The sequence below is a fragment of the Vicugna pacos genome, chromosome 16 (genome assembly GCF_048564905.1).
Source record: "Vicugna pacos chromosome 16, VicPac4, whole genome shotgun sequence".
In the NCBI taxonomy this organism is placed as follows: Eukaryota; Metazoa; Chordata; class Mammalia; order Artiodactyla; family Camelidae; genus Vicugna; species Vicugna pacos.
The window spans coordinates 17,924,733-17,935,966 of NC_133002.1; the positions used below are offsets into that span (position 1 = coordinate 17,924,733).

Consider the following 11,234-nt stretch of genomic DNA (forward strand, 5'->3'; position numbering starts at 1 on the left):
CCTTGCTTCCTATGCTTTTAGAAATGGCTGGAAGACGGAGGAGTAGGCAGGGAGGGGCAGTTTCTACTTCTGAGGAATGAGGCTCACCTTCCCCAGAGTGGGAAAGTAACTCTGCCTTCTGAAAACAGCTGCAGCGCTCCTGGAGGAAAGGCTCCCGAAAAGCTCCAGATAACTGACTGGAGGCCCGTCTATCTCAGGAGCCAGTCCTCAGAAAGCCAGGGGAAAAAAGGACTTCAGGGTCCCTCCTAGAGACGCACCTTTCTAGCTGCTCACCTGCCTAGTCTTCCTGTGGCTGAGCCCGAGGGCCCTGCCAACCCGGTCCCACTCAGCACAGGCCCAATGAAACATCACTACCCCTGGAACAGGTGGTGTGAGGAGTCACTCAGGCCCTCTTTTGTGCGGGACTCTAGTCCCCAGTGAGCTGCAGGCTTGGCCACACAGCTGTGGGACCCAGTCATGATCACCGGCCCAGCCCGGCCCCTCCAGCTCCAGGAAGCGCTCATCACCCAGGTCAGGTCCGGCACCTTCTGTCTTGCAGTCTCTGCAGTTGAGGGCCCAGCTCTGTCTGCCTCTTGTAACCATGCAAGCCTGGGGCAAGTGACGCCTGCCAAGCCTCAGTCCCTATCCGGGAAACACAGAGCAGCGCGCCTCTGCTCGGGTGTGCAGGGAGGGTCACATGTGCCTGCGTACTCAGTACAGGCCCCATCCCCTGTAATCCAAATAACGCATTCAATATTGTCCCAGGGAGGGACTAACCCTGCGCTGTGACTGTGCCCACCACAGACAAATTCTCCCCCACAAGGAGGGACACCTGGGGGCTGGTCACAGGCAGGCAGGACGACCCACCAGGCCAGCAGTGCCTCTGGGGAGAGGTGTGGCTCACAGGACGGGTCACGCCATGTCCACGCTGGTCTCACTGGTTTGGCTGTGTGAGTGCTGGGGGCTGGGGCTGTGGGAGGAGGTGCGGACAGAGGTCCTCAAAATCTGCTCGGTCTCCTCTGAGCAAAGTTAACGTTTTCCTCCAAACTGTCCAGAAGAGACATACTACTGTGAATTTCTCAGTACAAAACCAAGATATCCTGACAGTAGAGCACAAGTTTTTAAAATTACACTCTTGAAAATTGCCACAAGTCAAAGCACTGGAGCACAGGAGAGGTTCCGTCCCCTTCCGCCTACAAGGGGCCCTCGTCCGCTGAGCCCCGCAGACAGCCCGGCCTCCTGGCATTTCTGCGTGCTTCGTGTTCCATGGTATTTGGTCAGGGCCTTAAAACTGGCCCACACACTACTCTGAAATCTCAAGAAAATAACTGATTCAGTTAATAACCGCCCCACAGTAGAGCTGGTCTAATAGGTGACACCCGCTGAAATCCAGAGCCTGCTCCTCTGTCCGAGGCCACTGGAACTGGATCCCCTCCTGCACACCCGGAGTTCCCAACGCACCAGACCTTCTGGCAGGAGCGCAGGTCGACGCGAACAGAACTCCTGCTGAGAACATCTTCACCCAATGATCCTGCCAGTGGTGGATCCTGCCAGTGGTGGATCCTGCCAGCGGCGGCCATCTGTTCAGCCCCTGACTGGTCAGCACAGGTTACGAGCTCATTTCTAGATCTAAACAGGATTTGCTGACTTTTCCCTCATCCCTCAGCGGCGAGGGAAAGAAGTGCTCTGGTCTCAGTCTGACCACACACATTCAGTGTCCTGCCGGGAAAAAACAAGGGGTGTTTATAAACACCTTGAACCAGACCTTGGCTGCGTGGCTGCCAGGTCCAGCCCTCCCCAACCGCTAGGGGCCATCAGAACCAGCGCTCTGAGCTGCCCTTTTCTGAGCAAAAAGCCCCATCATGACCACCTGTCTTTGGTGCAGCGGACACCTGTGGCTGACTTTTCAGGGACAAGGCTGAGGGGAAATCGTTTTTTAAACCAGGGAGCAGGACTCTGAAAGGCTGGAAGAAGCGGGTCTGCTCACCTAGAGCCCACGGCCACCAGTACTGCATGGGCTGAGGTGGTCTGGCTATTCTTGGGCATTAAATGGCTAACCAAGCTGACTGAAGGAGACAGAGGACAAAGGAGCAAGAGCTACAAGTACCAAGAACATGTAGGTGACAGAGAACGTGGAGGCAGGGCTCCAGGCTGACATCCCCCAGTCACACCCACACGGCAAGAAGGAAAGGAAACAGCTATTCCGGGGCAGAAGGCCACCCATCTTCTTTCACCGCTTACATCCTCAGTGAGCGCGTGTAGGCCTACTGTCCGGTGAATGCCACACACACTGCTGTTCGCAGAACACTGTGTGCCTGCTACACTCGCCAGCTCAGGGGGGGCGGGGATCAGGGCGCAGCCACCCCTCCCTGCTGTGCCTCCGGATCCCCAGCTGCCAGCCTGCCAGCGCAGCAGGGCCCCCCCGCAGAGGGGGTAAAGTCCCCCACCCCCACCCCCAGCCTCGGGGAACATTCTTCCTTCCACCTGCAGGCACTCCGGTCACCGCGCATCTAGACTTGTGGGTTCACGCCACAAGGAAGCCAGCAGCGCCGTCCAGCTGAGCCGCAGCCCGGCAGTCCCCGCCCACACGGGGGGGCGGGGTGGGAAGGCCCCGGCCCGCCCCTCGGCCCGCCTCTACTCCTTGGGGATCTCGAACATGCAGAGGCTCTTGTACTTCTGCAGGAGCTCGCTCTTGGTGCGGACTTGCTCCCGGAGGCTGAGCAGCTGCTGCTGCTGCTGCTCGGGGCTCAGATGGGTGCCAGGCATGGCGCTGATGACCTTGCGCATCTCCTGGAACTTGGTTTTGAGGGCATTCAGGTCCTGGTGGATGTCAGGGCTGTCCTTGTCCATGCTGCAGGGGCAGAGGGCAGTGGTTAGCATCCGCAGCCCAGACCGCGCCCTCCTCGCACCCCCGAGCGTGCTGCCCCAACAGTATCGGGACCTGTCGGCTGTGTCCCCCGCTCAGCTGTGGGGCCTGCCGGCTGTGTCCCCCGCTCGGCTGTGCCCGCGGCCCAGCACCAGTGTGTGACAGCGGCTCAGCACGCGACCCCCAGCAGGGTCGCCACAGCCCCTCTCTGCACCCGCATGGTGGACGCTCAGCCTTCCTCCAGAGCCACAGCCCCAACCCGGGCCCCAGCACTGCGGGCGCTGAAGCAGCATTTGCTGAAAGAATGAGCACTTGGCAAATAAGATAGTAAGAGTCTGCTAATTAATGAAAAAAACCATTACCAAAATCAGGTGACAAATGGCAAATGAAACTGGCTGAAATACCACATTTCTTCTAACTTGAGACACCCCAGGCCAATCAGGAGGCTTTCCCAACTAGCAAGAGAGAATTTTAGCTGATGTTCTGATGCTTGAGCCCATTCACATGAAGTCCCACTCCCACAGACCTGCTCACAAACGCTCAATTAGTAACAAGCACCGGGTGACTCTCAGCGGGCAGGCGCCGTCCCCCCCCCACAGCCATGCAGGCCACTCGCCTCGGGTCAGGCTCATTCTAAAGGCAGGATCATACCCTCCGTGTCACAGCTGTTATCACCTGCCCAGAGACCCATGGTCCCTGTCACTACTAAGTCAGAAACAGCAAGAACAAAACGCTCACCTTCGGTCAAAGAAACAGCCTGCCGGTTGCTCCCACCCATTTTTTAAAAGTTAGTAAATGGATGGATGAGCTTTTGAAACAGGCAGCTGAGACTAAAATCTAAAAGCCGATTCACAGGCGGTTTTAAAAATCACCCATTGAGAGAATAGAGGCAAAAACTGTCAATGACTACTTATTTCTTCTAATAAATGTTCATTGCTTATGGGAAACTTCAACCCAGATGGTGCTAATTCATGTTTATTACTAATCATTTCTCCGCTTACGCAGACAGAATATCCATCTCTCCTGGTGATCTGCTGGTTACGGCTCATTCTTGGCAAGCAAGACGCACCAGGGCCTGCTCACTATTTATCAACAGCTCAAACTCAGGCAAGATTTGTAGAAACAATTGTTTACTCTGGGAACAAACGGCCGGCCAACAGTTCTTGCTGTCATTTGCAGCCCTCCCCAGAGTGAGGCAGACCGTCCGTGGTGCACCTCAGCCCAGCTCCAAGGAGCCGTCTCCTAATTCTTTCATGTCTCAGCTCAGATCTAAAACTCTGAACAGACACCACCTGGACTTCTGAAATTAAAATATAGTTTTAAGAAAACTGATTCACAGCACTTAAGTCTGAAAGGTCACGGTAAAAACAAGCAAAAACACGTGAGATAAAAATGTGGGAGAAGTTATGACAATCCAGCTCTGGAAGCAAACATAAGCTGGCCCAAAAGAAGACGTAATTCTGAAAGTAAAAGTGAGCCATGTTGAAGATGCCCGTTTCTGAAAACCCACATCTCAGGAGCTGCCCGCCCTCTACCTGGGGAGCTTGCGGTAAAGGAGACAGTCTTCAGGTAATAAAGGAGGAGCCACGTGAGAAGGCTGCCCTGAGGGAAGCTGAGCTGAGGGGCGACCATGTCCGTTTTTCAGGCTGTCCCCAGGGGGATGGGGCAGCGGGCAACCCCCCACTTCCGGGCCAGGATGACGGAACCACCCCAGCCCCTCAGGCCTCTCCAGGCGCAGTGCCCCCTATCCCCAGGACCCAGCATGGGCACCCCTGCTGCTGCCGGGCAGCTGCCTCCTTGGTTCCCAGCTGCCTTGGGCAGGCGCCTGGGAACCAGGCAGGCAGGCGGAGGGCAGTGGCAGAGTAGTAAACAGGTCTGTGAGCTGCCCAGGAAGAGTTCCTCCCAACAGTCCGTCAACAGTCCCCATCTGGGCGCAGCCTTTCACCAGGATTTGGCCAAAGGGGAAGACAGGGAATGGCAGAGGCCACAGGCAAGCTGCAGCACCCTGGGTCACTCCCGGGCTCTGCGGGCGTGGAGGGCTGGGCGATGGACAGGCCCTGGCGGGCGAAGAAGCGGGTCAGCCCCAGCCACCACAGAGGGCCTGCGGCTCTGGGTCTTGCTGGCAGGCCGTGGCCCAGCCCCACGTGGGGTGACAGACCAGGAGCCGCCACGTGAACTGCCCCACTGAGTCAAAGACGCTGGGCGTTTCCATGCAAACCGCAAAAAGTACACAGTGACAGCATATTGTACCTTTGAGACAGCCTGACAACCACGATTCAGGGCTCCTGGGCTGGGACACTTGGTTCCCCATGCGGATTAGATGTGGCAAGTTTGAAGGGGAAAAACATGGTAACTTCCCCCGATCCAAAAGGCCTCACTTCATTCCTCCTTGACTATAAGGCACGTCTTTCTCTGATGCAGCTTCTGAACATACCAGGGAAGGCCTCAAGGAGCTGGGGTCATTTCTTACAGGCATAAAAATAAGACTTTTCTTTTCCCTTTCCTTAGTCTTTAACAATGACACAAACGTGTAGTTTTAGCCATTCATTCAACTACAGGAAAGACACCAACAGGGACTGAAGTGCTGAGGGCCCAAGAGCTCCTCTCTGACACTGGGCAGGGCATCCCCTGCCAGGAGGTGGCAGGAGTCAGGGGCGGGAGGAGGTCGCATTTTCCTGGGCAAAGGCAGGGTGGGAGGCTGGAAGGCCCCCTATGGAGGGTGGGGGTGCACGAGCCAGGCGACAACTGCTGCGCCAGAATGACTCGCTTCGGGGCTCCAGGCCTCAGTGCATAGGCCAGTCGGCCTTGGAAGACGAGTGGAGGGCTGAAGGCTGGAAGAGCCACCAGGGCAGAACAGGGAGCCCCAGGGATTTGCAATCAGAGCAAAATGACCTTGGTCACACACACAGGACGAATGAGAGAGAGGAGGGTGAAGGCGGAGAGACTAATCAAAAAGAGGCTAGAAGGCCTGGACCATGAGTGGCCTTGCCGGGCACGGAGCCACAGGAGCATGTAAAAGCCTAGATGCTGGGTAACCAAAAGCACCCCGCATCCCAGACGGGCTGCCAGGAAAAAGGACGGGCAAGGTGAGCGAGCCGCAGAGAGACACAGCCAAGAGGGAGGCAAGAGAGAGACCAGCCTTGGAAGATGATGACACGTGCAGTGCCAGGGAAGAACAGAACGTGCAAGAGCAGATCAGAAAGCACGGGACGCGGGGTGACAGAGATGGTGACTCACGCAGGGACATCAACCACCTTCCGTAACAGCAGCGGGGAGGGCTGCCCCTCACTCCTTACATCAAATATATTCCAGGAGCATCACAGGATTTAAAGTAAAAACAACCCACAAAGGTCCTCGGAAAAAGGGATCCATTTCTGCCATTTTACTAGCGTGAGAAGGCCTTTATCCTAGGACCAGAACTCAGAGGCCATAAAAGCTTAATAAACTTGCCTACACAAAAGGATCCGCTTCTGAATGACCCAAAGCCCCCAGAAAACTAAAACAAAAAACAAACACTAACAACCAGGGACAAAGTCCAAAGAAAAGCAACAACTGGGGGAAATATTTCAATACGCTTGACAGATGAAGGCATACTTTCCTTACTGTACAAAGAACTCACAGAAAGAGGCAGGAGCAGCTTACAAGGAAAAACCACAAATGACATATAAAGTTGCTTATGAACAGATGCTCCGCCTCATGTAATAAAAGACACAGATTAACACAACACATCATTTCTGCCTGAGGAGATCTGCCCAGGTTTAACAGTCTAACGGTGATGGCAGGGGCATGGGAAGCCCGAATTGGTGCACTCTTCCTGGATTTGCCAACAGTGATTAAACTTTTAAATTCATAAGTTCCACAGCTAGAAACTTACTCTACAGAGATTCTCAAGAGTTTACAAAGAGGTTCACTGCAACAAGACTACAACAGCAAGATGCCAGAAACACGACAGCGTCCTTAAGCAGGGAAGTGCTTAAGTTAAGTGAGGGCTTGTTCCTGAACTGGGACACTATGCAGGCTGGGGACAAGGGAGGGAGCCGGGAGGAGGTGGGGAAAGGGGCTCACGTGCCATTTTACATCTTCGGGTGCTGCTGGAACACATTAACAACTGTCTTTCCCTTTAAATACTGTCCGGTGGCAGACTGATGGGCATTCTCCGTTAGCGTTAGCGGAAGCGGCCCCATCTACAGGCTGCTGTGCTGGAGAAAGAACTAAGAAGACGCGGCATTCCAACTCAGCCAGAGTCCTCGCAGTTAAAACAGCGCAGTCCCTAAACTTGCTCAGTGCAAGGACGCCCACCTAGCACTGCTGTAACAGCGGAAATTAGGAAAACTCGTACACATCCATAAACAGATGACAGTTACGTCATTAGGCAGCAGCCACCTTATGGAGGAAGACCTCGTCTGAGTGTGGAAAGGTCCAAAGCAGACCAGTGAGGGGAAAACCAAAGTGCCGTGCGATCTCAGTGTGCGTCGCTCGTTGCAAGGATGTGCACACACAAACGCCCAGAAGGGCACATAGTGACAGCAGTCACCACCGGTGGGGACTTAGGGGAGGAATCTCCTCATTTTACACAGTTTCTGAATGTCAACTGTTACTGTTTCTAAGTAAAATACTTCTAAATCCTTATGATTCTTTATGAGAACAGGAAGGCTCAGCTCACTTCAGCTTTTTCCTTCCTGCTCACCCCTGCGTGAGGAGTAAATAAAAGGGCCGGCAGGGAAGCTGCAGAAAGGGAGACATCAAGGGCCTGGGTGACTGGGCCAGGCCAATGCCCAGCGTCCTTGAGGACTCTCAGCCTGTCCACTGAGATGACACACCCAGGGGGCATAGACCTCCCCCACCCCCGAAGGGGGTGCACTGCCCCCGACCCCGGCTCTTCCTGCCCCTCCAGCTCTCCCTTCCCACTAGGGATTTATGCCCCCGCCCCACCACACTGCGCGTGGACTCCCCTCGAGTCCGTACTGTTTCCTGCCATCACACCCTCACCCACCCACTTCCTGCCCCACCCCCTTCCCTCCCACAATTTAAAACACATCACCAGCACTGCCCCTTAACAAGCCTTCTGTCTGACTTTTCCAGGCTTCACAAGGCCTCGTCTCCATCAGTGCCCTGACCCCATTCTGTCTCCTTCCTTCACTCATTAGCCTATAAACTGAAATACATGCCTAGACTAACATGTAAAAATTGGGGCGGGGAAGAGTACAGCTCAGTGGTAGAGCATATGCTTAGCATGAATGAGGTCCTGGGTTCAATTCCCAGTACCTCCACTGAAACAAATAAATAAGCCTAATTACCTATCCCCCCAAAAAAGAGTAAAACACTGAAAGGCTGAGTGGCAGTTCCAGGATGAGTGACGTTCTACTTTCTTAGGATGAACTAAGGTCTTTCTTGGGGAGCCCCCACTGTCCCTGGGGCCTCTGAAGGTACCTGTTTTCTTTGGCTGCCAGTCTGGAAGCCGGAGCAGGCAATGGCAGCGAAGGTTAGGGCTGAGCCTCAGCAGTCAGTGTGTGAACGTTCTCTTAGCCCCTGTTCAGCGTGGCTCCCTGGCCCCCAGCTCCTGCAGTGTGCCTGGTGTTCCCCACATGCTCTCTGGCTTATTCTTTCCCAAAAATAAATCTTAGGAAAGGGTAAGCTTTTCATTGGCAGCTGAAATGAAGGGCCATATGCTTGCAGTCTGGGACAAGACTAAGAGGACTCACTCCTTGTGTTTTATGGAGGCTCTGGGGATGGAGTCCAGGCCTCCTGCGTGCTAAGCATGTGTTCTACCACTGAGCTATTACCCCTGCTCCCCAGGGATCTGCTTCTTAAACAGACTTTCAAGTAAGCCTCCTGTTCTCAGTCCCCCTTCGCCCTTTCACCAGAGATCCCTGCACTGCCATTCCTGAGATGTGGGGGTTGGCCACGGTCAAAGGTAACTGCTTCCAGCTGCTTCCGGGGCTGGGAGGGAGATCAGCCCTTGGTCATCACTTTGTGGCAATCACCTCCTCACCTGTCCCTTTTAGTTTTATGCTTAAAAAAAACTCTTCATCCCAGCGAAAAAAAATGTGACAATGAATATATATATATATATGTTCATGTTTAACTGAAAAATTGTGCTCTACGATGGAATTTGACACAACATTGTAAAATGACTATAACTCAATAAAAACAATGTAAAAACAAACAAACAAACAACTCTTCACTGTTCTTTCAGAGGGAACAAAGACCAACACATGTGGCCAAGCTGTCATCTTTCCCAGGAGGACACTCTTAAGTACACCTCCCAGCAATCTTACGATTTAAGTACAATCAGTCCCATTTCACAAGGGGAAAAGAGACTCAGAGAAGCTGTCTGACCAATGTCACCCAGCCAGTCCCTTATAAAGCTATCATCTGAACCCATCATTTGAGATTCACTATTATTATCCACATTTTGGAGATAAGAAAATTAAGGCCTAGAAAGGCTACATATTTGCTAAGATTCCAAGGCCAGCAAGCATCAGCACACAGATGTGAATCTGAGACCGTGTGACCTGAAAACCCACGTCCTCTCCAGTGTGCATTACAGCTCCGACTTCAGGCCGGGCCCAGCCTGGCTCCTCTATCAGGGCTCAAGAATACATTCCCAGAGTGTGTACATGGAGTGTGTCCATTTTCCTTTAAAACCAGGGGAAGTATATTTGGGTAAATCTGGATAACGCCTTTATAATCCAGCACGGCCCTGGGATTGCAGAGTCTGCATCTGTGTTTGCTATGTCACTGCTGTCTACAAGTGCCACTGGACAGCCACAGACTTCTGAGAACAGAACAGAGACTGCCTTACCCTCTAAACAGTGCGTCCACCAAGAGAAGCCAAATGAAGCCAAGGTCCAGGGAGAAAAAAGGCTTTGCAGTCACTTGGAAAGTGGGGGAAGCATCAGACCGCCCCACAGCAAGCAGATCAAGTCCGCCTTAACTCAGAACAAGCGGGGCCAGTAACCACTTTCAGGTTGTGAGCTTCACCCCACTCTAGTCAAACATTCAAGAGCACACCGATGCTCACGTGAATGCTACTGAAACTAATTCTGTCTTAGTTTACTTTGTTTTGGTTTTGAATGGTTGAATAAAAGTTAAAAGCCCAGGGGTTTGCACCCAGTTATCATGCAGACGTAAACAACATTTAACAGTAAAAATAATTTAGGCAAATGTGGGGGTCGGGAGACTTGGCTGAAGGTTCTTTTTCCCTTTAGGACCAGTTTGAAAAGTCAGGGAACCTGAAGACTGGACAAAAGGAGACAGCCAAGGCTGTGGCACCTGTCTGGGCGTGATGAGCCCTGCGGGCGGCCGGCGGCCCTTTCCTGTAATGTTCGTTCCCACCATCACCTCTACAAACCCTCTGCATTAGGAGTTACTTCCGTTCATGTCCTTTTTCCTTCCAAGTGGTGGGCAATGTGGGGGTGAAAAACCCTCCCTTTCCCGTGCACATCCCATAGCACTTAGCAGTGTGCCACGCGGAAGAGGACCGTATCCACTTATCTGCTGGAAAATGACACCTCTAATTATAGGTGAGAAAACTGAGGCTCCGAGAAGCCTGGCTGGTTCCAGGCTACCAGGCTGCACACGAGCAGTCTGACTGCAGAGCCTGTGCGTTTAGTCTCTGGGCCCGCTTCGTTAAGAACACCGCCTGGCCAGCACGCGGCCTGGCAACTCTCGGGACTCAAAGTCGGCTGAACTGGTGGGATGACTCCATGCGGTCTCGGCAAGGCCGCCCCCTCAGGGCCCGTCTCCCCCATCTGTCAAGCGGGGCGCCCCCGGAGCTCGGGCACGCGACGGGCAGCGGGAGGGCGTGCGGACCGCCCTCTGGGCCCTTACCATTTGATGATGTTGTGAACCAGCGGGAGGAAGGAGCAGTTCTCTTCCGCCTTCATGCCGGCCGGGGACGGAGGCCTTGGCGCCGGCTGTGGCTGAGGCACGGAGACCGGCTGCGGCGGCTGCGTCGGCGGCAGCGGCTTCGTCTCGGGCAGCGGCGGTTCGGCCAGCGGCGGCAACGCATCCTCGGCTTGTCGGCCGGCGGCCACCCCCACAGAGGCCATAGCGCCCCGGGCTCCGGCTGCCGGTCAGCGGTGCCGCCACTCAGCGCGCCGGAAGCGTCGCGGCCTCCTGACGTCACCACCGTGCGCCCGCGGGGGCAGGACCTGGAGGACGGCTGACAGCGCACGCTCTAGGGAGTGGGGCGGGGCCAGGGCGCGGGGCGGGGCCAGGGCGGCCGTTACTAGGCAACAGCCGGCTGGCCGGTCGGGGTTGGCCTGGGTTTGGCTGTGCGAGAACACAGCTCAGTTTTTAAATAGTCGGAAATTGGAGATGTATTTCAGGAGTAACATCCTACTCCTATTCACGTTACGAAGAGGTTCAAAAGCAACCAGTACAG

The 11,234-nt window shown here is 54.4% G+C and overlaps 1 protein-coding gene across 1 annotated transcript; it reads right to left on the bottom strand.

Annotated features, from left to right (window-relative positions):
- Nucleotides 1-2,068: 2,068 nt before the first annotated feature.
- Nucleotides 2,069-10,974, bottom strand: MED9 (mediator complex subunit 9). Its single transcript, XM_031676235.2, has 2 exons — nt 10,679-10,974; nt 2,069-2,830 (listed from the first exon to the last, which is right to left on the bottom strand). The coding sequence occupies exons 1-2, from the start codon at nt 10,897-10,899 to the stop codon at nt 2,614-2,616; spliced, it is 438 nt and encodes a 145-aa protein (XP_031532095.1). The 5' UTR covers nt 10,900-10,974; the 3' UTR covers nt 2,069-2,613.
- Between the last annotated feature and the right edge of the window lie 260 nt (nt 10,975-11,234).